Source organism: Borostomias antarcticus (assembly GCF_949987555.1).
Source record: "Borostomias antarcticus genome assembly, chromosome: 20".
NCBI classification, from domain to species: Eukaryota; Metazoa; Chordata; class Actinopteri; order Stomiiformes; family Stomiidae; genus Borostomias; species Borostomias antarcticus.
In genome coordinates, this window is record NC_140253.1 from 6587667 (window position 1) to 6614798 (window position 27132).

At 48.3% G+C, this 27132-nt stretch overlaps 1 protein-coding gene across 1 annotated transcript; it reads right to left on the reverse strand.

Annotated features, from left to right (window-relative positions):
• mtnr1aa (melatonin receptor 1A a) lies at nt 1-26645 on the reverse strand (the record flags this gene model as incomplete). Its single annotated transcript, XM_084454223.1, has 3 exons — nt 1-869; nt 26341-26495; nt 26593-26645. The coding sequence occupies 3 exons, from the start codon at nt 26643-26645 to the stop codon at nt 1-3; spliced, it is 1077 nt and encodes a 358-aa protein (XP_084310349.1).
• Nucleotides 26646-27132: the final 487 nt, after the last annotated feature.

The following is a 27132-nucleotide window of genomic DNA, read 5'->3' on the forward strand; positions in this document are numbered from 1 at the left end:
TCACACCGAGTCCACTTTGACCTGATTGTTGTTGGTCATGAGCGGTGACGGCTTGCTCTTGAGTCGCTCTGCCGCGTCGTTGGAGCTGTCCTGGAAGAAGACTCGCGCCGTGCACAACGACACCACGATGCGCTTGTACTCGCGCCGGAAATTCTGGTTCAGCACCCCGTACACGATGGCATTAAGGCAGCTGTTGAAATAGGCCATGAAGTAGCTCGCCACGAACAGCCACTCGGGGATGGCCGGCACCACCGCCTCGGGGTCGATAGCCACCGCCAGCCCGATGAAGTTGAGCGGGGCCCAGCACACGGCAAACAGCACAAACACCACGAACATGGTGACAAAGTTCCTGACGTCGTGCGGCGTCAGCTTGGGCCGGTTGTCCGGCTTCACCCGCCGCCTCACCTGGATAACCAGGACCCAGATCCGCAGGTAGCAGTAGGTGACGATCATGATGGGCAGGATGAAGTGGAAGAACACCACCGCTATGGTGTAGGCCGAGCTCGCCGACTGCTCGAAGGTGCATGAGTAGACGCGCGGGTCGTACTGCAGCGAGCCCACAAACAGGTTGGGCACTATGGCCACCACGGTCAGCGCCCAAATCAGCAGCACGTAGCACACAGAGTTCTTGTCGCTGTACAGCTTGTCGTACTTGAGGCTGTGGCAGATGTAGCAGTAGCGGTTGATGGCGATGCCGGTGATGTTGAAGATGGAGCCGATCACGCTGACGCCCATGAGGAAGCCGCTGATCTGGCAGTGGACGTAGCCCAGGTTCCAGCCATTGTGGAAGATGGAGGAGAGAACCAGGGGGTAGGGGTAGATGGCCACCAAAAGGTCGGCCACAGCAAGGCTCACCACGAAGATGTTCCCTGTATGTGTGAGAGAGAGAGAGAGACAAAGAGAGAGCGTTTACTACACCTGAAAAAAATGACCAGCTCCCAATGTCATTATAAGTAGACGTGCATATCAACAATACAATAAAAACCATCCAACAACAGCAATTATATTTAATGTAATTGTATTGTTGATATTTGCATATTATCCCATATTAATTTCGTATTATTTGCCAGTGCTAATAATTTTCCGGATTGCTTTGACAACATAGGTGTTTTCCATTTTTTATGCAAATAAAGCTTGTTTGAATTTGAATAGGAGACAAGGAGGTTTGTTCACAGTCATAGGTGTCAGAACTTTATCTGACAGAGAAAGAGAGTGTGTGTGTGGGGGGGGGGGGTGTAGAGAGAGAGAGAACAATTCACACATGCTGATAAAGATAATCATAGCCTGGCAAAAAATGGCAAGAGAGTAATTAAATTAATTGCCATCAATGACTGAACAAAGGGGATGTGTGTTGTGAGCCTGTGAATGTTTTACTTATAGGCATTCGCGTTGCCTCATTCGCCACACAGGAAAGGGCTTCAAGGCAACTGGTGGTGTGAGAGGTGCCAAGAGCCAAATAAAAAGATCGTCTTCAAATATCCAAGTGTTTGTGTAAGTGTGTGTGCGCGCGCGCGTCCCCCGTTGTTGACGCTTGTGAATGAGAGACAAATAAAGCCTGTAATGAATGCACAGTCCTAATTGCCACGCCGACCAAGGACTCAGCACTGTGTGTGTGTACGAGCGTGCGTGCGAGCGGAGAAAACCCGATTAACCGCGAGCAATGAAGGAGGCACTGCCTGTTAGCGAGTGCTAAAAACGGCAGCCTCCCACTCCAGTCCCAAGGTTGATCTAGTTAGCGTTCTCCGGAGGAACGTGGTTCTGTGAGTGAAGAGGCCGCGGCCTGCGACCGTACGAGATCTCAAAAACCCTCCTTTCAACGCGTGATGTTCCCGTCCTCGGCGCCGAGCACAATTGCTCATTATATCCGGGGAGGGTCACTCCTGTGTGTCTCCCTCTCACAAACTCGGTCGCACTCCAGATTGTCTGCCAGTTGTGTCTCATTATACAGGGGATGGTTTGTTGTTGCCATCTCTTCTGAAGAGTGAACGCCCCAGTGGGGGTGAGGAGGCGGTGCATTAACATAACGTTTAGTTTCCCAGCTGTCATCTGTCATGTCAATGGTACGTCCACGGAAGCAAGGTACAAACGGGGGGAAAAAAAACGGTTGCAACAACCTCTCGTCTCGGGCTTAATGACGAGCCGTGGCGGGACACTGCTGTGGGTGACAAGTGGCTCTGGTGTCGACACGGCGCGCAAACAGATGTCCCGTCGCGTCGCTGACCCCCGCCGGCGCTCTTCTTAGGCAGGCCCCCGCCGCACTTTTGCCGGCTGAGATCAGCTCCGCCCCCAGCCCCCCTCCCCCCCCAAATCAACGCCACCGGCAGGTCTGTCAGCCCTGTAGGGGGCAGCACCAACTAAACAGAGCCCAGGTCTTCCCATTCCCACTTGGCCTCTCCTCCTCTAATCCCTGCTACTGCCGCCCGAATACCAGACATTCCTCCACAGCGGGCGACCTTTGGAACTACTAATTAAGCTCTCCTCCGATATCTGTCCTCCAGATTCCCCCTACAGAGGCGCACCTGTCCACGTTACCAGATTAGCCGACATCGAGGGGCGGGATCAAGGGAGGCCATGTTGGGGGACGTTTCCCCCCGTGTTGACCGCTGATGTATAGAGACAAGTCATGGGCCGTGGGAGGCGTTCTTCTTTAAGGGCAAGGGGGCGGGGACTCGAGGTAAGGCTGTACTCGCCCGTTCATCCCCGTGACGCACTACCCGGGTTTGGGTCTCTCAAGAGCACTAAGTGCCTTGACCTTGGCGAGGTTGAGAGGAAAGCGGATCCCGGAGGACGGCTCTGTTGCTCTCAGATCGCCCCAGGTCTCTACCGCCAGGCCAGGCCCGTGATTGGCCCAGCGCTCGCTTTTCTGCTCAGAACAGAGACACGGCGCTACTGCCGGGTCCCCAGACCCCGTCCATCTCCCGGGGTTTCCTTTCAATCTCTTCAATCCCACACTGCTACGGCTCTCCCCGAATTCTGCAATTCCCGAATTTACTAGGGGAAACCAGTAGGTGAGAGATGGGAATCGAGAACTGGAATTGTTAAGAGAATCAGAATCGTAACCCCCCAAAATCGGCATTATATGCCTCCGCGCCTATCAGTTCTTTTTAGCGATGCAAGGCGTGTTTTTCTGACAGTTGCTCATTTCAAAACGATGTTGTGTGTCTACGCCGTGTGAAAAGGGAAAGATAAGGAGCATTCTGATTTATTTTAACGTATTCAAATGTTATCAGGCAGACATGCGCAACTTTTTTTCTACGCTGTTTCTACACCGTGTTCAGACTTGCAGGTAATAAAACTTTGACACATTACATTACATTACAGTCATTTAGCAGAATGCAGAACACACAAAATTGAATCGCTAAAGAATCGCAAATGGCATTGATTAAAATCAGATCAATTCCCGTTCCCAAGGCTACTCTAGGCCCCTTTATGACCAGAGAAACGAGCACCACATATGTTCTATGTGAATGCCCGGTACACACAACCGATGAGTGACCGATCGGTCACGAAATGGCCTGTGACTAACGGTCGCACGCAGCTGAGGTACACGGCCCATAAGCGCTCGCATGCCGCTCTCTTAAATGTCACGCTTCACCTCGTCGCTCATCCTTGTGCACGTTTACATATTACACACATATGTGACTTAATGCAGGAGGCAGTGGACCCGTTTTGAAGGTCACCGGACAGCGCATGTCTGAGCTCGTCAGCCTCAACCAACTGTAGCCTGTCGGTCCCCGGTGGACTAATGAGGTAGGAATTCCTGCACCCGGGGGCAACATGGTAAACTCTGACCCCAGGGGGTCGGGCCGGCAGTCTCCAAGGTCAAAGTGCGAGTGTGTGATGATCACAATTGGTCACAAGGGCCCTTTCTCATGAGCTCCTGGCAGAATATTATGCGTAACCTTCACAACTAATGTATGTTAATGTATGGGCAACTACCTCAGGCCTATGAATACATTTCAATCTGTCACGAAGTGTGCCATTTGTGAGCAGAGAGATGGATGATAATGGTATTCTAATTGCGTGCGTACCTCACATTCACAAATTGTAATTTCACAGTTAAAGAAGTTCCACCTTTCAACACTTGGAATTTAAAAAACAAGAAAGAATCGGAAAAAAAATGATGCCATGGTTGGATACACTTCTCTACTCAATGCATTGTTAATGGAGATTATGATGATGACACCTGAGGTGTGAGAGTGTGTGTGTGTGTGTGGTGGGGAACTGTGAGCCCCTGTACTCAATGACACAGCCATGAATCAGGCCCAGGACAACAACAGTGTATGTAGGAGCTCTCCTGAGCCACTGGAAATCTGGGTCTTTCATATGTGTATGTGTCCGTGTGTGCGTGTGTGTAAGAGAGAGAGAGATGGAGAGAGAGGGAGAGAGAGAAAGAGAAACATGAGCGATAATGTCCCCCCCATTGATAATACTGGATTTTGCACAGTGTGTTTATGAATGAGGCCAGCAGGCGAGGACGAAGGATTTCTCTTTCACCTGGGGTTCATCTTCTCCTCTCTCTCAGGCTATTTTAAGAGCCTGGGTGTGAAACAAGTTCACTGGGTGCAGGCAGGAATATAAATAAAAATGTCCATCTCCCTGAAAAAAAAGCAGGATCTATCCACCAGTGGCTGTCTGAGTTACTGAATAGGGGGAAGAGATGTTTTTTTTGTTGCAAGATGGCGAGAGTATGGAGAGAAATGGAGAGAGAACGTGATAAAAAGGGACTCCTTAATAGACCTTTCCCATTCATTTAAGTTCCGCCCCCCCCCCCCCAACATACCTGATGATTCTCTCAAGGATTCCTGACAATAGTGCTGTACAGTACAGATATGTTATCTGCCAAATGCCACTACCGTGTCTAAGAGAGTTTTACAGAAAGGCCTGAACTATTTTACACAAGGATATATCCATGAGTTTTGGATTTCGGACAGAGCAGGTGACAACATACGAGTTGATGCTAGGTGCTGGCAATCTATGTGGAAGGCACAAACACCTCACAAAAGTCTAACTGCACATCTAAAGCAGGGTGAGTAAGTAAGTGGCATCCATTAGTAGAAAATGAGCCTGTGAAAATGATCTGTTAACTACTAGCTACGGGCAAATAAGCTACTGTACATCAAGCACCTAACCTTACTAGCTTCGTAGCTTTTTGTGTGGGCGCTACTGTAAACTGATGTGTGGAGGAAAGTGTGGGGTATCGTACAGCTTGTTTTCTTATAACATCATGGTACAGAAACCTGCAGGCCGGTTTTCTGTATGTTTTAAGAACCATTTTCTTCAAACTAATAATCGATGAACACAACGTGGGACAAGCTTTGTTTGTGGGACTTCCGAGGCGTGGTCTTAAGAAATCAAGCAACCTTATGGTTATTATTCTCCGCGTGATTGACAGGTCAGAAAGGTCTATTAGGAGGCAAGTGTGGAGCCTGGCCGGTTGACTTTAAACTCTGCGAGGTGACGGGAGAGGAAGGCGAATTACAGCCCTGTCTGGCAGGCCAGTCTCTCCCGGGTGAACAGGCAGCATACGGCAAACGCACAGGTTCCGGCACAACGCGTGCCAATTCACTTCACCGTGATCCGCGATTCGATAACCGCCAACCGATCGTAATGCAGCGGCGCCTGGCGTTGGAGACGTGCTCCTACGTCATGCTGTAGCAGACAAAGAGGAGAAGGGAGACGCCACGTGTAGCGCACGCAATTGAAACGACCCGGTGAACCGATCGGCGGGGCGAGGGGCAAATTCGCAGGAATGCTTTCCGTCCACGTACACCGAGCTCTCTCCGGTTTACTTTCATTGTCTAGAGTTGCTTTAGTTCACAGAAGTCAAAGCCGACACATTGAGAAGGATAGGACATAACCAGAGAGGAAGAGGGCCAGACACCAGAAACGGGTCAATACACGGCACTACAACGCGGCAATACAATTTATTTCAAGGCTGTTCACCGCCACTCTTGACATCTCCAACAACGGAGCGCACTCTATTCTTCTCTCTGCATGTCTGGAATGTCGGCCTCTCGCTTTCCTCACCAAAGGCTTCTCTCAGATCACCGAAGGCCGCTCTCTCGGAAAAAAGTTTGCCGTGTGGCAATAAGACGCCGCAGAGAATGACCTGTCAGGTCAGGGTGGCTTGCTGACGATTTCTATTCAGACAAATCTTTTCAGAAAGAACTGAGAGGTTTTATTTCCTGCTCACAGCCAAATGCTGCTTAAGGCCACAAACTACTGCCAATGGCACTTGCAGGTCACCGAAGGCTGAAGGCTATATGTTCAGCTTTTTTCATCAAATGAAAACGTTTTCAATCCAGTTTAAGTTCTGCAGTACCCTCCACTTGCCAAATGGCTCAACAATAGCGTTATTCAGGGCTACTTCTGGAGTTGAACATAACCCAATTATCACATTCAATTGGGGCCCCAGCCAATCAGATCTATTTGTGGGGAGGGAGTCCCAAAATCTGTGATTTTGATTGGTTCTATGATCACTGATGTATGCTATATCCAATGAGAACCTCAACACTTTTTAGAGAGCTAGGCCGGAGGTAGCATACTAGCATTTGCCTATTCCGCCTACAGGAGACGCTGGCTTGCCATCAACTGAGTCTACAGATGATTCAACATGGCTCCGAGACTCCAAGCACTACCAACCCTACCACTATAATTAGACTCCCCCTCCCTCACCCTTCCTGGAAATCCTTTTTCTGATTTCCCCAGAGAGGGTATCATTAGTCTACAGTATGAAAACTATGCAAAAATGTTCTGCAGGACAAACTGTCACTGATCACCTTTTTTGGAGTCGATTTACCCTTCATTTGGGGGGGGGGGTAGTTTTCTTATGACTCTGAACCAGGAGAACAAGGCCTTGTGGGTGTAATTCTCAGGGGCATGGCTCTGTGTTGGGATATGCCTCTGTCTAATGTTGCTAATTGTTCGATGGGATTACGATAACTGAAGGTTCAATGCCCCCCCACCCCCCACCACTACCACCATTCCTCCAACAGTATGAACGAACCCAATCCCCATCAAACCCCCCGCCCACTCCACCCTCCCCTAACTAGTCCCTACGCAGTCTCCTTCTCAATCCGCTTGAACACTTCCCCTGAGCACCTCTGAGGATGATGCCCTGTGAAAACTACCTGTCCGACACCGTCACCGTCTGTCCCCGGGAAGCCGAGATGACATAACACCACGGGTGGTGTCACACTCCCCGTCATCCCCCCCCCCCCCCGCCAAGCTGGTGGTATAAGGCGAGCTGACAGGTCTCCGGCAAAGGTGCCCTAACCCCTCCGGATGACTCATCCCCTGTCATGTTGTCACTCCAGATCACATGTCCCTCGTTCGTCAAAGACACATGGCCGATGACAGTTGGAAAACATTTCGGAACCTGTGAATTAGCTTGCTACAGTAGCTAACGTGTCAACATGTTTTGCTTCTCCACTCTGGCAACAACGCTGCCTTCTGAGGTCAATCTATGGTCATTGAGGGGGTCGATGGCCAATGCTTTAGCTGCTAGCCGTTAACCGCGTCCGTGCCTGCATGTTTGTGGGGTCACGCCCTGGCTCCCAGCATAGGAGACAAGGTATGGATTAGGGCTGGGACTTTTGCCCCAAAATCATATTCGAAGTTCGTTTATTTATTAATAATAATATTCGAATATATTCGAATTATTATTAATAATATTTTTACCATTAAATTCTTACAGAAAGACCTACCTAGGTATTAAAATAAAGTTGTGCACATTCTGTCCACTAGTGGGCATTGTATCATAGGCAATATCGATAAGCAATGATGTTTTCAGAAGCAAATACAAGTCTTTGTCAACAACCGTTCTTTTAATTTATGTCAGACCCTGGCTTGAACAGTAGGTTTTCACTGTTTGACAAAAATAAATAAAAATAAGCCAGTCAGGCTAGGTACTGAAAGACAAATAAAAGATAAATAAAGGTAGTAGGATGTATATCCCATTAATCAAACATGTAGCCTAGGCTAAATCAGAACTTGCCATTATGGGCTATCTGGCTGCAGTATGTAAGACTCAACAACCCTCGTCAACCAGGAGCCGGTTGCACCAGTCATTACTAAGTGGTGACTAGGCCTATAACCTAAGTGGTGACTAACTCGAGATTTGGTCACTACTAAATTTAAATGGGTTGCACCACTCACGACTAGTTCCTACAACTAAATATGTACACCACCCTGGGAGGTGGTGTAAGTGATGACTAGTGCGAGGAAGTAGCGTCTTCAACTCTGGACGGAGGTGGGCTGAAACATTGTAGCTAAATCTGTCGGTGGAAAAAATATTTTTTTAGCAGATGTCTTAGTTATATCAAGATTAAGCTAACTATTGGCACCGGTGTGCTTATTGGTGTCATATTTAATAAGTTTGAGTAATTTCACGATCGAGCTAGCTAACCACCTTTAGCTCAATGGTCTCAGTTGCTGGTTAGCGATGAGAGGCGGAGTCCCAGCCGAGTTGATAACCCTCCGTTGCGGGTTGGGGGGAAGCAACGGTCGGCTGGGATCCTCATAGTTAACCAGCAACTGGTCAGTGGACTGTACCAGGCAGCCTACGTTATGTCTGAATCAAAGGTTATCAAACAAGCTTGGGAACTAGCTGGCTAGGATAATTTAAGCATAACAATCCAACGGCTAACTCCCCCAAAAGAACCCCTCCACTGCACAAGCACCAACTCCAATAATAATAATAAGCACAAGCTACCGAGTGCAACGTTAGCCTTGCTAACGGAGATAATGAATTTGGAGGAGAGTGTTGCAGCTGGTGCTAAACGAGGCAAAGGAAGAATATTTTGTGGACTATTATCACATCCATTTCACAGTTGGGATTATACAGAAAGGTGAGGATCGAGCCTGTGTTGGATGACCAACTCAAATGCCTGGCTAGCTCAATATTGTTGTAAGTTTAACATGAATCGCATATGCGAGCCGGAGCCCGTCGCTTTCACTGGATGACTCGTGAAGCATGCTACATTTATCTCGCATACTAAACATGTTTTCGTGGAGTAGTACAGGTATGTACTAAATCGTATGTAGTAGGCGAGTTGCAGTATGTACTATATAATATGTAATATGGACATTCGGACACGGCCCAAGCTCCTTGGTAAGGGCTGGGTAAGGGCGATCAACCTCCTTGTTTACATTTTTACTTGCTTACCGATTGGCTATTTGGATCCTGCCGTCACAGTCATACAACGACTATTTTTTAGTAACTAGTTAGTAGTTACTAGTTAAGACAACGCCTAAATTGCCGTGGTGCAACCGAAATAAGATACCAACTAATATGCGACTAACTAGTAGCAACTAAGAGTTTAGTCAGTGTTTAGGCGTGACTAAATGCTTGGGTTTAGACAAACTGGTGCAACCCAGTCTAGGGGTATAGATTTCGATCTCCTCCAGCGTGATTGTGGGCGTTGGCGAGGCCATTGTTCTGCTAACTAAGTGCTAACTAACGTCACCTCCTACAGGTCCAATAGCCTTGCTAATGAGCTCGCGATTGCAACTTCACCAGGCGTGAAAAACCCTCTGAATCTGAATCAAAAGCAACGTTTGCTAGCCAACACATTTACAAAACTTACAGGTTCGAATATTAAGGGCTGCCTAATATTCGTTCGAATACCAGTATTTCTGTCAATATTCGAATTATATTCGAATCCCGAAGTTCGGACTCCCAGCCCTAGTATGGATACACACTCAACCCGAACTGCAAGGAGAACCAAGGCCTCAGCATGCACCCCGGCTGCTGTACTCATCCGTCACCCGGCGGAAGCAGGGGACTAGGGTATTTTACACAGTTCCGAAAAGGATATACGTCACTGTATTTCACTGCATCTGCCCTCACAGTACACAACCTTGTGCCTATTAATAGAAAAAGCTATTGCTTTATCCAGAGTTCCAATCCCATCACCTCCTCTGCATCATCTCCTGTTTCCCAGGTTCAAAGGGATTGTGATTAGACCCCCTACCCCCCCCCCACCCCACCCCTACCCCCCATCTGCCCAGGATGCTTACTGAAATGATGGTGGTGGAGGGGGCTGGTGTGTGTGGTGGGGGGAGGGGGGGTTCCAGGTGTGGTGCTGGCCTCCCCCCCCTTTCATCGCACCCCGGGACGAACCAAATCTATTTACGTTGGAAGGAACCTTTTCCGTCGCAGGTAATTGGCTTGTGATGTGAGCGAACGAGAGAAAGAGAGAGAGAGAGAGAGAGGGAGGGAGGGCGGGGGTGCTAGGATTGTCAGGTGCACCAGAAAAAAACACCTAGCACCCTTTCAATAGATCTCAGGGGTGACAGAGGGCAGGCGGCGCACATCCCTGATTATTCATTCGTTGCCTCACCCATGACCGTCTCAGTGTGTGGCCATCCATAGCGGCTCAGTTTCATTTTTCGAGCGATCGTGAAACCTGACAGAGTGACGACAAGATGGCAATAAGGCCCACGTATCGAAAATGGGGGCCGTTGCCGGGTGGGAGAAAGAGATCCTTCATTTCCTCTGGCTTGACGACTCCTCTCACCCAGACAAAAAGCAGGCCGTCACCTTCGTTTACCCCCCATGGAGACCTGGCACCTCACATTTACACCGAAACAACGCCGCCTCCACCCCCAGGTGCTTTTTGGACTTTTGGATCGGTCGAGTGGTTGCGCTGAATACGTTTGATTCATCGAGGCAGGCCAAGGGAAGACCCCGACGGGGGGCCGACAGCTTGACCCAAATAGGGAGAGACAGTCGGAAAGTTCAGCCCCGTTTTTGCATGTTGGGAAGAGCGCCACGCGGTGCCACCTCCCTGCTCCTTCTCCACGCCTTTATCCACAAAAACAACAACAACAGGATTCTGTTGACACGGCCCCTTGGTCCTAAACACCCGAATGTATCCTTCTGGGGGTGATTAAAGTCATATCATACCAACCCCGCCTGGAGACTGAATGACGTAATGGCTTTGATTACAAGTTGAACATCAGCTGTGACTGACTATATGTGATGTGTGTTGAAAAGACCGGAGGGGCAGTTTGATTAGTTTTTAGTTGCTGTAAACCCAGTTCATCTGTGCAGTGCTACAGTAGGCCTATAGATATCGGGGGAGGGGAAGGACACGAGGACAATGGTCTGTGTGTCTTCACTCCGGACCCGGTGCTCCTCTCAACATTAAATCACGGCCACAAGACGAGATAGTAAACAGGCACCAGCCTGAAGGCACATTACACTGGAGGTGTCTTCGGATGTACAGTAAGGCCATTGCTGAATGTACAGTCAACGTATATTCGCACAAGGGCTGCAAGCTGCACAGAGCGGTCACAAGGACACATCAAAGTGGCCTCACACCCTCCCCTCCCCGTGGCTCTCGAGGCTAACCGAGCTAGCATGGGAAAGAGTCAGCTAGAGGGAGAGAGACAGAGGGAGAAACTCTGCAGCACTGCACAAAAATTAATAAAAGTTGAGGATAATCTAACCCGAAAATATTGGCCCTCATTAACTAAGCGTTCGTACGACAGAAAACTGGGTGTAGGGTCATTTCCACACAAAGTTCGGCATATACTTGTATACTGTCATATATCCCTAACTTAAATCGGTATTTGACAATTAACTGGGTAACAGGTTTTTGGTGTAAGAGTAATTTCATTTTGAGATAGCCTATGTGATGGATGTAAGCCATGAGAATGAGAGAATCCTTGAATCCCATAGATATAGATATATATGTGTGTGTTTGTGTCATAATATGACACTGTGCTCTCTGCTAAGAGACCCTTTGTTGCAGGTGTGGAGTGACAGGAGAGCAGAGCAGACGGGGTCTCATCCCAAGCCTATATTTTACAATTACCGCTTTTTATTTGATGAACGTGGGGCGCTGATGCGCAGAAAGGAACTCATTCCACTCAGCCCAAGCAGAGAGCAACGGTGTCATATTATGACACGACCAGAGGGAGAGGGAGGGAGACGACATGGCTCTAGTTTATCGCCTCATTAACCTCTTGTTTTATTTGAGTCCCCATCCCCTAGGGGGCTTTTACCCCCACCTAGGCCGTTATTGTAAATAAGAGTTGCTCTTAATTAACTTGCCTAGCAAAATAAAGGTTGATGATGATGAATGTTATCAGGTTCTAGCATTGGGTTTAAATCCGAAATATTGCCAAAAAGGTTGCAATGTTCTTTGCAAACTATTACACTTCTTTCAGCATAAAGTTTGTTTTCACACCAAACGTTTGCAAAAATAAGCAAACGGTCTGAAAAGGTAGGTTATTTTGGTGAAATTGACACTGGACTGAGGGAAACGTGAATTGTAGCCTATAACTGAATGAATAGCCTAAATGCCGGAGCTTCGTTTCATTTGGATCTGTAGGCTATGGAGATTTGCGACATCAGGCAGATACCTGATCCGTGAACCAGGTCCAGATCGGTCCCATCTCTAGTGAGTGTGTCTATCTCGCGTAGATTTCGCGTTGCCTGAATTTCCTCTTCAATAATGACTTTGGCTGGGCGCCACACTCCTATAATGTCCTCTATGACTAAACGGCCGCACAGTTTAAACACGTCAGGCGTCGGGAATGCTCGCCGATTAGGTCTCTGCTACAGAGTTTGTGTTACGTTTATGTAGTACGACTGGGGGGGGAAACCAGAGAGGACAGGTAGGACCCTTCAGCCCGAGGGCGTAGCTTATTCGCGGTTTGGGGAAGGAGGGTATGCGGGAGAGTGTGGGGCACTGGTAGTTTCGGATATGAGGTGTGTGTCTAACAATGTGTGGTGCGTGAAGGCTGTGTGTATCGTTAACCCGTGTGCAAAATGAGATGGCTAGGCAGGTGTTGTTAAAGATGTGCGTGCGCCGAAACACAGTGCCCAGTCCGAGGTCCAAAAAGGGGCAGTCCGAGAGAGAGGGCAATGGTAGCACCAGGAAGTCAGTCTGTGGGGTTCAGGGGTCCGAGGATGGAGGAGGCCGTGGAGACGCGGGGGAGGCAGGGATCCAGGGAGACACGAGAGGAGCCGTGTCTAAAACAAGACGCTTCTCACCCAGCTGTGACGGATCGCTGCTGAGATGCTCCAGATCATCGTTCTTCTCCTGACAAGCAGGGCCAGTGTCTCTTATAGGTGGAGGCAAATGCCTAGGGCCTCCGGCCTCGCAAAACTTTTTTTGTTTGAAACTATACAAAGTGTTAGTGTTCTCACTGGATACAGTACAGCCAGTGATCATAAAACTCCCCAGCAATAGATTGATCTGATAGTGGCTGAGGCCCCAACTGAATGTGATACTCAAGTGCGTCATTGCTGCTGATGGCCTAAAGTTACATGATGATGGCGCCTCAGTCTTAATTGCTTGATGGTGGGTAGGGTTTATTTCAAAAGGGGGCTCAACAGACAATTTTATCTAGGGCCTCCAAAATCTATTTTTGTAATTAGTAACTGTCAGGGGTGAGCTCTTTCCTCCACCCACACCCACCTCCTCACCGCCTGTTTCCTAACAGCGACGGTCTGCGCTCACTGTGCTCTTAAAGGGACGGCTCTACTGGGTATAATATCTTTAAGAGACGCAAAGAGGTCCTCATTAAACGGTTCCTTTTATGGGGAACTCGGGAGCTAAAAGGCATAAACGGGATAATACTGTAATCTGGGTGAGGGATCAACTTGCTTGGTAATTGCAAATTGGAGCCGCAGTACACCCCCCCCCCTTCCACCATCCCACACACACACACACAAACACACATAATTTGTTTCTTATGCTGGATGGGATGAGGAAAATGGAAAGAGTGGCAACGTGCTTCTTCCGTATTCTCTGGGCTTGTCTTTTTTTTTTTTTTTAATTAGCACAATTGTTTGGAGGCCTCTAATGGGATTTGACTGTTCGTCGAAGCGCTAATTGCCTGTAGACTATATCAATTTGTTGCGAGGCCAACAGAGTTTTTGGGTGGGTGAACCGAGGGGCTCTCCTCGGTTGAGACACCACAGAAACCATCCGAGCATCAGATCTCACCACTAAGCGCTTAGAAACTGACGTGCGTCCCACAGTGACCTCGCACTTCCGAGGCGGCAAAAATATGTTGTAAGGTCTCGTCACAAGGTTTAGCATCCGTTTGGCCTTCTAATTCCGACCGGTTGGCCTGACAAGTTGTCATTTTGATGGCTCCCATGGAAAAGCTGACCCGCTGACCTAAGAGGGCTCGATGTAATCTCCTCCGACTCCAAATGGGATGAGCTGCAGTCTCGTTGTTTATTTCCGACACGACACCGATCGACTTTTTTTGCTGTGAGTCTTAACCAGTGCAACAGCCCCGTTTGCCATTGAAATGATGTCGTTCATCCCTGTCAGAGGAATGTTCGGGATGGCTAATAGCCTACTTTTTGTATGAATGCCAATGCATGAACCCGTCATCCCCAGTCATCAGTTTGCGATTTATTCAACAGCTCAAAATCACAGTCACGCCTATGTCAAACGTATTCGGAATTCTGTCACTTACTGTATCCATTAATCCTATATAGTGACATCCACCACTATCGTCTATCCATCATTAAAATTAATCCTATTTTCCAGGAGAGGGGGTGGACGCTCCCCAGTCTGCCTGCCTCCAAACCTCCGCTCAACCATCCTCCCTAATAACATCCCTGACAGACCCATGAGCAGCACACACACGCGGACACACACACACACACACGCACACCGACCTAGATGTTAACACACGCGCCTGCCCAAACGGGACTAGACAGACACACACTCCTCCCACACACACACAGCAGGCTGCAGTCGCAGGCTGTGACAGACAACGTGCGCGCGTCCGCACACACACACACACACACTTAAATCTGGAATGATTACCATCTAATTACCAGACTCCATTTGCCCCCCCCTCCCCATTCAGTGCGAGGCTAGTTAGGGTAGTGCTGACACCAGATACAGACACCCTCTCGAAAACGTCCCACTCATCACTCTGCTCCGGCCGCAGCGCCCCCGGTGGCGGCCCTCTGAACAGACCCTTTCAGTCTGTGGCTCTGCCCGGGGGGCGCGGGGGGCTGGGGAGGAGAAGAACAACGGAGGCGCTCGGAAGAACACACACGCAAAAGCATAGGCTACCGTGTGATAGAAATACGAGCAGCGACGCCGATGATTCTCTCTCTCTCTCTGTGTCCTCATTTCCTTGCTGGCTGTTCAGAGAAAAACATCGAGAGGCGTTTCCGTTCCATCAGTAGGTAACGTGTTATGTGTGTAATGTCTGCGTCAGCCGGCGAGGTACAAGCCAGCATGAACACGTGCCTGGCTCCGGTGACGATGATATCTCCACATGTCGGAAGGGGGGGGGGGGGTAGGGGGCGGGGCTTGCAGTAGCATACAGCAGAACGCTAACTGTTTCACATCTCACACATGCAATTACAGATACACTCAGTCGTGACGCCGTCATTAAAAATGACAGAGAGGGCCGCGAACAACGGGTTCTGCGTGTTCTGGACTGAACCGGCCAGTCTGCGCGCTAAAAGGCAATTTAGTAGCGCCGATGGCAAACATTTTTCAATCAATGGTTTTGTTCCATATCACAGTAGAAGCTGCATATCGAAGCGACATCATGTCATATTGATCCCTTTGTCGAGCCTAGTTGTACCATAATGCATATTATGGTCTGTTTCTGTGCTGTAAGTGGAGGAAAGCCGGGTTGTTTTGGGTGACTGCAAACAGAGGGAGGACAAATGGAGAGAGCAGGATGGGTGGGAGCTTGTGTGTGTGTGTGTGTGTGTGTGTGTGTGTACAGTTCGTGAGAGAAATAGGACCTCACATTCTTCCCTTTCCTTACATTTATTTTCTTTGCCGTCGAGTGGTACGCCTTTCCACCTACATCACCTAAGCTGATCAGCCTTGCTGTACACACACACACACAATCATATGAGCACACAGGAACACTTTTTCCCTCCCTCTGTGGAGGGACACACACAATGGAAATGTACACAAACAATTGTGAAGGCGCACACGCAAGCTCTGACACACACAGAGAGAGAGAGAGAGAGAGAGAGAGAGAGTTTAGGTAGGAATTGGGAGTCAGGACAGGGAGAGTTGGTGGGCTGAAGATAAAAATCTGATTATGAATGCGTCCTTCAGACTCTGTTGACACGCTTCTCTGGGACCCCCAGAGCTGAACAATACCACCTCGGCCCACTGGGCAGCCTGAACAAACACCCCAAGTTTATTTTTCTGGAAAACTCAAGTGAAAGTGCGTCACTTCTTTATTTATTCCTACGAAGCACTAAGTGACCCTTTTGTCTCGCCGGGGTCCAGACACAGATGTTTCTGAGCCATTTGAATGCAGTAGTCAAGTGTCATTCTCGCCAGCCTAGCTGTGCACAGTAGTCTATTGTTAGTTTGTTTGGTTAGGTTGTGTGAGAGGACATCCTTATTGGCTAAAGTGACCCGAGACCACAATAGGTTTGAAGAGAGGAGAGGTTGAAAATAATGAATGGAAAACTAGGAATGAGAAGGCAGGTGTAGAAAAACATGACCGTCCTGGGGTGGGGGGGTTCGAACCTGAATAAAAGCTGCCCCCAAAAATGCCATGGACAAAAGCACGACATGACAGTCAGAACCAGTGCCTTCCACAGGCGTGTAGAAATTATCACCTTTGATGAAATGGCTCATTCAGATGACTAGTGACCCTCAACATCGGAGGCAGATAAGTGTTCCCCCTACTGGCAGGGGGTGAGAACGTCGCCACGGGTTGCTTCCGCTCTGCCGTGAACAGCAGATAGCAGGTGTGATGATACTGTAGTGCTGTAAAGTCATGCTGCTACAAACGAGAAAAAGAAGAAGTGTGAGACGATAAAACTGTCATTTCCTATCATCAGACCCTCAAACACACACACACACACAGTCTCCTCTCTTCATCACTTCTCTTTGTCTCACTCCCTTGCCTCTCTATTTCTCTGCTCCATCCCTCGCCTGTCTGTCCGCCCTCCCTCCATCCCTCACTCACAGGGAGGGGATGAGAAGTGGGGCATTTCACGAGTTAAACCGCGGCAAAGTCGCGCCGCCATCTGATTTGGCATTTGATACCGACCGCAGATTGAGAGCCACACCATTTCCAGCTGGGAAAATGAATCAACAACAGAAAGACCCGTTTTCCAGGGGGCTTGCAGGGGACGCGGAAAAGCTTGGAATTTGCGGGTGGCTATCGCCGCCGACATCTTACTTATTTGCGCATCATTTCCTGTTGCTTCTGGACGGCGCCCAAATAGCCTCTGCGCTCAAACTGGATTCATTTTGACATTAATCACACTCTCAAACACTGACGGCAGAGCCGAAAGGCATCTGTTGATGTCTGTCACGTGTGTGTATGAAATAAAGAGCATACTAAAGTAATTTGGAGTGCGAACCTTCATCCCTTATTTTGACATTAATCACACACAGAGAACTTGTTTATGGCCCATTAGAGAGGGACGGCATGCTGCGAGGCACCGCCGGCCATCGGCCCTCTGCTGCCATTAAACAGATAAGAAGTACTTCGCTGAGGAATACTGAGCTAGTGTTCTCATGGCAAGTGACATAATGCATTATAACCACTTTGTTTAACGGTATTGTAGCCATGGCACTTCTTGAGCTCCGGTAGGCACCCAATCCCCTAATGAATGAATCCATTCTTCCCATGGAGGGGCGGCGCCTATTGGAAGATCTGGAATTAATGACGTCCACAGATACACATGGGCCCCCGTGCTCGTTAAGGCAGGTGACTAAGGGAACATTGACATTATTTCACCCACATTGTCTGTACAAATGATCCGCCTACACTGCAACCAGCCATTACTGGACCGGAGTGGATAATGGACACCAGTAAAGTGATATTGGCGTACTGTACTGTAGGAGCGCCAGTGAAATCACTAGCCTTTACACCTCCCTCCCTGCAGCCTTCACACTCTCAAACGTTTGCGGCCGATGAGGTATATCCTGGACTGGGAAAAAGGTTAAAGGTGGTATAGGTAACATTTTTTTTGTAGACTTTTTATACAAAATAAAATACAAAACACAACTACAACCAGGCTCGTGAGCCAAAAGTATTACGACTCCTGATCACTCCTGACACAGAGATACCACGCGGCGGTACCAATGTCGTAATACTATACTGTGTACAAGTTGGCTCACCAACCTTTCTATAGGTGGGAACCAAACAGATCAGACGGATAAATACAATATTCATTTTGAACCAATCAAAAAGTTAACATTGATGAATTCATAATGTTTTTTGGTGGGTCGGGGGGGGGTAAGCAATACTTTAATCCACACCTTTCTAAAAGCTCTGTGGATGTAAAAAAAAAAAAAAAAAAAGATCTGACAGAAATGTTAATGTTATCTATAGCACCTTTAATATGGGACTGAGAAATATGAGGAATTTAGAGGTTTGAAGTGATATAAACTTAAAGCATTTGTTCCAACCACACCTGTGCCTTTGGACTTAGGCTGATCTGTGAGACGCGATGCCTCCGACCTCAAACATTCAAATTCTGCCGCGGCGATTATCCCTTCCATTGCTTTTCCCAAACCATGTCGGGTCAATACCTGGAGTCAGGACACCATGTTCTCCACAGCGGATGTCTGGGCATCACGTTCTCCACAGCGGATGTCTGGGCACCACGTTCTCCACAGCGGGTGTCTGGGCATCACGTTCTCCACAGCGGGTGTCTGGGCATCACGTTCCCCACAGCGGGCCGTGGTAATCAGACGCTTAACAACCTTGTTTTCCTCCATCCTCTAGCCCGGAGGGGGCAGAGGGGGTGCCAGGTTGAGCATCTTTGCCGGGAACACCCCCCACCTCGTGTCGGCCCACAAAGACACCACTGATGGCTCCTCCCCCTCCAGGGATCATCCTTTTGTCATCGTCCTCAGCGCCCCACTCTCTCCTCTGCTCTTGTGACATCGGATTTTTAATAAGCGGGACGAACGAGATAACAAAATAACAAGAATAAAACACGAAGGTCATGGAGGCACAGTGTTCTGGTAACGTTGAGGTTGGGAGGCTGGGAGGCAGGCACAGCGTTCACAAGGGATGGGGGCGGGGGGGGGGCGGTAATAAAGGCAGAGTCATGTGTTGAGTGCGAGGGGAGGGGGGGGTGGTTCATTCAACACGTTGCTGCCTGAGGCTGCTCTCGAGCAGACACCTCTGCCATTGTAACACCCGTTTGGCCACATTTTCTCGTCTGACTAATCTCTGAGTCATCTCAGGCGGCACGATCCACCAGGACATTTCTCCCGTTTCCAGGTCTGTGTCGGTCCGATGCCCTGTCGTATTAGGGCCGCAACACAAGATAAACGGTGGGTTTAAAGTGACCAAAGAAAGATTTAAGTATGTAAATTCACTTGTACAACGGAAGCGATTGACATTCCCGCCTCCGATGGGATTTGACGTCCAGGGAAGCGGGCAGATAGTCTAATTCCCACTCTTCCCCGGGCCCCTTTGCGCCCGAGCTAGGCTAGGCTAACAACTGTGTGCGCGTGAGCTGCACGGTTCCCCTCGGACGAGCATTAGGCTTTCCTCCGTCTGGCCCCCCGAGCTCACCATGCGCGTCATCCCCGCCTCCAATCAAGCAAGAAGGAGGTTTGCACTGTTTCATATACATGATTAAAAATAGCACTGGACAGAAGTGGTGTGGGGGGGATGGGCTTCAGAGGAATATGTTTGCTCATCTCATTGTCGTTTGGTAATAAAGGCGCCCGCTAAATGACTGTCATGTAGTAATGCAATGTAATTTGAGGGCCAAAATTAGTCTTTTTCATTATGCTTGTACAAACACACACGCACTCGAACACGCGCGCGCACACGCACGCGCGCACACACACACACACACAGCCAAACCAAAGAGGTGCCCATTTCTGCTAAGTTGAGCCCTAGCAGACTGATCGTAATTAAAAAGGTCACTTAAGAAAAGAAAAAAAGAGCAGAGAACGTACTAGAAGTCGGCCATTTTCTCCCTCCCGCCGCTCAACACTCAGTCCACCTCCTGACTGGGCGCCTGACGGGGGCTTGCACGTGGCTACCCAGCGGCTTCCGCGGGCGGCTCTTGACGCTGAGCGCGGCCGGCAGGGCTCCTCCAAAAGGTATGCGGCCTGACGAGGCGAGGGGCGGGGGTTTCGACCGGAGTGATGTGAACCGACAGGGGTGTGATGGAGTACGAGGCCGGGGACGTCAAATTCGGACTCTTTCAGATGTGGAGGGTGGAAGAGAGAGAGAGAGAGAGAGAGAGAGAGAGAGGCCCTCTAGTACAAGAAAGGGAGGGGGGGGATGAAGGCAAGAGCTACAGTGAATTAGAGAGTGAGGGAAGCAAGGCTAACAGAAAGAGACAGTGTGTGGGGGGGAGAGAGAGAGAGAGAAAGAGAGCGAGAGAGAAACAGCAAAGTAAAAGCGGTTTTATAATATAAAGAAAGAGTCATAACAGCCCAGAGACAGAAGGGGAGACGGTGAGCCTCGTCAGAAGAGCGACTCACTGACTGCATTGAAATCACCGGCGCGGTCAGCAAAGCCATTCCCTGCACATTCTCACAGCCTTGGTTATTTGCTCAGTCTCCGATGAGATGCATGGGTGTGCGTGTCAGCAGTCTGTGTGTGTGTGTTAGATTTAGTTTTTTATTATCTTTATTATTATTGTAATTGTCTTTTAATGTTTGTCCTTCTGTGAGTACTTCTTTTTAATGTTTAATGTTGGAGGACTACGGGTGGAAACTAGCGCCTAGCTAAATCCAGCATGTTGACACAGTCATGTACCTGTATGTGTTCATTAATATGCACTGTCCTCACCAAATAAACCAATAAAATTAAAAAAATAAAAGTGTATGTGTGTGTGATAGAGTGAGCATGTGAGTATAGGTTTAAGTGTAACTGGGTGTGTGAGAGCATGTGTAACTTGTCGGTGCAAGAAGATGTGTGTAAGTGAGTGTGTAAGTGAGCGTGTGTTAGTTAGATGTGAGTAGATGTGTGTAGGTATGTGTGTGTGTGTGTGTGTGTGTGTGGGTGTGTCTTAAAACGCAAAGTTTCGTCAGTCCTCAGGGGGATGGAGGGTTAATTGAGAGCCAGGCAGTTCGACCTAGCCTGCTAATTAGGAAACTATTTAAAAGAGGGTGGGGCCCCGGTGGGTCACAAGCCCTCCACCCAGCCACAGGGGCACTGTGGGTATAGAGAAGAGGACAGTGCCCGACGGACCCAGCTTTGATACAATTACTTTCGCCCACTAACAAAAGCCCCATCTGGACAGCGGAATGCAGATTCAATGTCATCCTTGGAAGAAAACATCTGTGTGGATGTTTTCTCATAGGGCCCTATTTTCGTGCTGGCGCTAAGCGGCGTTACGACCTAGCGCTGGCAAACTGCCAGTTCCGCCTGTAGCAAATTTCCCACTTGGCTCTTTTGTTTTGTGCAACGAATGCGTTCGCGTGACGAGAGGTGGGCCAGCGCAACAGGAGGGCCTGACAATGAAGACAGTCGGCGCTACGAGGAACTTCCCTCCGGCCGTCTCTACCCTCCGGTAGGACACACCTGTCACAGAAAGAGCCTGCACGTTGTTTTTCTTGTGCGAACGCAGTCGGGTGGAATGTCAAACCTGCTCTGCGCAGTCAGGTGGAATGTCAAACCTGGTCCGCCCTTGTGCCTGTCCTCTGACATCAGCTTGGCACAGCGACAATTCTATCAGGAAGGGGAGGGGGGGTCACGACAAAAGAAAAAAGAGAGGGTGAGATAGGGAACTGGCATAAAGAGACACCACATTTTTCCAGAGAAAGGACCTAGTGCAAAGGAGTGTATATATATATATATAACACATTTATGTATGCGTGTGTGGGTAGATATGCCTGGACATACAGTATATAGGAGCATATACTGTATAGGAGCAACTGTATTTAGGAGCATTATACGAATAGTTTATATACCGTATGAGCGCTAGGTGCGAAACGTGTAAATTCTCAGGGACAAATTAATACATAATCAATATTAAACAAAATACTGAATCATGCACATAATGTACTATTATGCAGGGTAGAAATACACAGCACAAGACTCAAAGTAACAATATGGAGAAGTATAATTAAGAGGGCTTCTGTCCACAGGGTATCAGTGACGTAAGAACATAACACGTGTTCAGTTTCACGGTGGAGGTTAACAACACTATGTAGAAGGCATCTCTCCACAGGGCAGTAGAATCAGTGACGTAACACAGCAGACCTGGTCTGTTTCACTGTGGAGGTTAACACCTGGTGTGCAGAGCTCATCTGACATCCGGCCATCTTGAAGCTCTCTGATCTGGCTGAACTACACCTACACCCCCACTGGGCTGAACCCCCCCCCCCCCTCAACCCACCCAACCCCCCCCCTCAACCTCAACCTACCCAACCCCGCCCCCTCAACCCATCCAACCCCCCCCCCTCCCCGCCGGGCTCAGCCGCTTGTTATCAGGCCAAAACCCACGAGTCGCGAAAAGTCCTCTGATTTCACAGACCATAGAATCAACTTTGTGAGATTATTATTTTTTAATTAAAATCACATTTGGGAGGAAGTCCAAAATCTCTTAGTTTCCACTCTATCTGCCAGAAGGTCCCAGAGGGACTGCACAGCGCGGTTATGTAACGGGTGCAGAGCACGCATCTGGAAACAGGTGACTTTTAGGAGGGCCTTTGACAACTCTGGCTGAAGTCGACTGATCAAATGCCAAACCTTTCATGTGACTGTGCGCCATGGCAGGAGAGATGGAGGTCATTCCGTGTCCGGCGAAGCCTGAGAAAAAGGACAACTTGCGCATCCTGATGGTCGCCCGGGACAAAGTCCAACAGAAACTTTCTCAGATCCTGTCCCAAGACACTTTCAGAGCTACACATTTTAGGTCCCCAGCATCCTCCCAGCATGCCCAGCATCAATGCACAGGAGCTTGAAAATCAGCCGAGTAGTTGTTGTCGGATGTGCTACTGAGCAGCAGGCTGCCGTCACTAGCTGTGATGTGTGGCTCACAGTTGAGAAATTCAGCAGTGATGAATCTCCAGTATGTCACAGAGCTTTAAAATGGCTTCCCCCCAGAGACAAATAAAGGGGACACAAAGAATCCCACAAAATAATTCATAGAAAAAGGGGGATCCGTTTTCTCTCTCTCTCTCTCCCTCTCTCGTTCATCAGCGCATAGATATTAAAGCAGTCTAAGGCATTCATTTTGAAATGGGAGACGTTTACAAATGTAATGTGGCATTAAAGGTGCTCAGCGAGATTTTTTTCGCCCACTAGATGGGGCTGTTGTGCAGAGTATCAGATATAAACAAGTGGGCGTTTTCACTCCATATGATGCCGTTCAGGGGGTGGGGCTCAGCGCCGGGCCGGCTTCGCTCATAATAAAAAAGAAATTCAGCATTTGCTCCACAGGCACTACACCGTTAGCTATATTTTCTGTACAGATAGTTATGACTCCCCTGGACCTATTTATTGCATATATTGGAATTTATTTATTTTTAACAAAAAGTGCAGTAAATCGAACAGAGCACCTTTAAGTGCTTAGAATGATTTATTACACCGCAAACAATACAAAGGGCTCAGAGAAGGCCAATACTGTCGAGATGATCAGAGGACAGCCAAACATGCAAAACCGGGCTGGAGATAATGACACTGGAGCGTTGTGATTTGTTCAAAGCGAAGAAAATCCCCAGTAGCTACTAGCTACTGTACAGAGCTGGGAAACTGAGTGGGATTTGACTCAAGTCTTAATCGACTTTGTGTGACTTGTCACCTGCACAAACACCCACTCACTTTTAACCTATAAACTTCCAACTCTCCTTTTGACCTATGAACTTGCAACTCTCCCGCAAACTATACATTTGTCATCACTTCTGACAGGCTTTTCAGGCTGCAACCATGACAACCCACCAGTCAATCAACCTGATGACAGCATGCAAACACACGAGCATGTTTGCTCACTTACAATGCATGGGGTGTTTATGGCACACAGCTAAGTAGCGTGACAGACTTGGCTGTTAAAAGATACTGTGCACACAATCAAATCCAGTACTAAATGCCACAAACTACTCCCAGTACATCTATTTGGGTTTGGAGGACACGATAAACAAAGCAACAATCTCCAGGTGGTGAGTGACAGTTTCAGATGATAGCAAAGTTGAAGGTCATAGCTTCTGTAAAGGGGCGCACACACACACACACACACACGCAGACACACAGACACACACACCTGGGTCAGAGCCATTACGTATGCTGGCAGGGTGCTACAGGCCATTAAGGCAACGATGGTGGCGGATGGAGTAATTAAAAATCAGCTACACGTAAAATTAATTCAAATAGCTACGATTGTAAATTAAATCATACTATCAATTTGCCAATGTCTTTGTTTTTCGCGCTTGAGTTGAACAGAGAAATGCACGGGCCCTGAGTCAGGCGTGCACCGTGACCATCTACAGGAACTGGGCTGGAAAATTGTCTGGGCTCCTGAAAGCCAGGAGCCAGACGGAGGTCGCGGGGCGTGACTCCCAGGGTCTTTGGTATTCACCAAATAACACCTGTGGTGATGGCATCAGCCGGGAGGAGTCCCTGCCCTGGCGCCGTCGCATGCTGTGGACTTAGTCGGCTCCCAACGCTGAATGCCGTCACCTGGAAAGGCAACGGCGGATTGGATATCCGTGTCTAAGGTTGAGGTGAGCTCAAAGACAGTGTTTTCCTGCGCACACGCACATTCTACATCACCGAACATCTGCCGTCTGGCCGAGGCAGCGCTTTGTCGGTGTCGTTTCGTCACAGTGTTATCCGGTTTTGAGCGGGCAGGTGAGTTTCATGTCAAATGTGAGTAAGTGCTGTAGCTTAAGTGATTTCCAAGAGATTCACATACAGCAATGACTGTTGGATAAACCTTATAATGCCATTATCATCATCAGAACATACACACGTGCACTCACACAGTCACACACAAGATTAAAGCATTCTGAATATAGCCTCTGTAAAGATGTAGGCTAGTCTTTGGGATGGGATCCCACGGGTGCTGCAAGATCACATTCCAATCACAAAGATGCAATCTGTTATGTCACAGCAGAATGCTAGTTATGTAACAGTTATATCTGTGTATACTATTAAAGTTTTTTTTTGTCAAATGGAGGGAGTATCATAAAACCGTGTGTGTGTGTTGGGGGGGGGGTGTTTAGTTGTGTAGAACAGGCAGTCGTGATAATCATATTTCACGGGGAGTGGGGCTTAAACGTGACCGACGTGGGATATCTATTTTCTCAATGTGACAAACTGGTGTTTTAAATGAAACGTGGCCCAGATCGCTAGGGGGGGGGGCTCTGGCATCCCCCCCCCCCCCCCACCACCACCACCAAAAGAAGACACACAAGAAAAGATTCGTTGATAATGAAGACGTGATTTAGCCTATCGTCATGACAGTCCGTGCCATGGGTGTCCTGATTATGAAACAGTTCTAGTATTGAAATTAATATTTCAGAAAGTAGCCTAAAACACATTCCATCATTGGTCTCAAAGCCGCTATGGTCTTAACATTTCAGTGCACCTGTTATGTTATGGTGCGTGTTGTTGGTCAGTTTAATTCCACAAAGCACATGACGCGTCAATTGGAGGCAAACGAGGCTGTGCCGGTGATCATCAATTCATAAAAACTCACGCATCTGACACGCAACATCGTTCAATTACAATTTTCCACTGAAACATGGTAGCCTATGGTGATAAAAGCGGTTCACCTTAGCTCGCAACTTAACCATCACCCGGCGTTCTCTGCATTCAAGCACGTGTCAGTCAAACCAAGTTAATCTCTCTGTTTACTTTATGTGGGCTACTTCTTCAGAGCGGTCTTCAACACCGTGACAAAGAAAACGTACTGTCACTGAGAGAAAAATAAAAAGGCGATAGAGAGAGAGATAGATAGAGAGAGAGAGAGAGAGAGAGAGAGACAGAGAACTCTTGTCATTAAAAGTCGTTTAAATGTGCATAACTGCATAATGTCATTGACAACGCATAATCATCTATAAGTTTAGTACAGAACTAGAATGATCAGGCGCCCCGTTGGGTCAACGCACCGGGTACCAGTAGGCACTGCCAGACAAGTTCACGTGCAGCAAAAAATTACTTTGGCACGTAACGGCGAAATTCATTCATTGGCGTTGGCGGATGTAGGCTAAGCGGCAGCCTAGTTATTGTTCACGGTCATTAAAACAACACACATGTCGGCTTGTAGCCTAAATGAAACAAACAATATTTTGTTGTGCTCTATCCGAGCGCACGGCTGTCGAATCGGTCATCAGGGTCTTAATGGATCCAATTATACCGAAACAATTAACTCGATTCACGTACTAGCCTACTTTCGATGGTGTCAAAGAATTGTCCCACCACTCGACTCACCTGCGTTCCTCAGCTTCTTGTTCCGATAGACGGAGAAAATCACCAAAAGGTTGCCGAAAATATCAACCACGATAGTGAAAATCAGGAAGCACCCCAAAGTTGTCGTGACCCAAGGGGGGCGATTCAGCACCTGCTCGTCAAAGCTTAGCAAAGAACTGTTCAGATGAGACTCATTTATAACCATTGTATATTTTCGCGTAACTTTCTCAATCAGCGAAATAAACGTGCCGCGCGTTCCATGTGAAAGTCTAGATTTTAGAGACAGGGATGCAGTGGTATTTTCCCGTGCGCTTTCTCCTCTCCATATTGCCAGCAGGCTATAGACTCCCGCAGCTCCCACAAACAACTCTGCTTTCTTTCTTCGCCTTAACACTGCTTGTATGCCAGTCTACACTTTTATAGTGCTACGGTAGTCCCCATCACATTGTCGGTATGTGACATGCAGCTGCAACTTCAGACCTTCTCTGCATGTGATTAGAGCGAAGCGCGTCGCGTTTAAGGGACATGCTGCCACTCAGTGGACGAAATGAGTAACAGCAAGAGACGGACCCATCGTAGGTTGTGTGAGCTGCTCATTCATCGGCTTCCAACGACTCGGTGTTGTTTTATTCATGTAGGCTACTCATTCATAATTTTTAAGAATGATTCATGTTTCACCTACCTACTCCGACACTGAAGTCATTCACACTTTAAAGCAGACGTAGTACTAGATCCATCTGCTGACAGTAGCCTATGTCGATCGACGCTACTGTCTGTGATGATGAGTAGCCTACGTTTTTTTTTTGTAGCCCA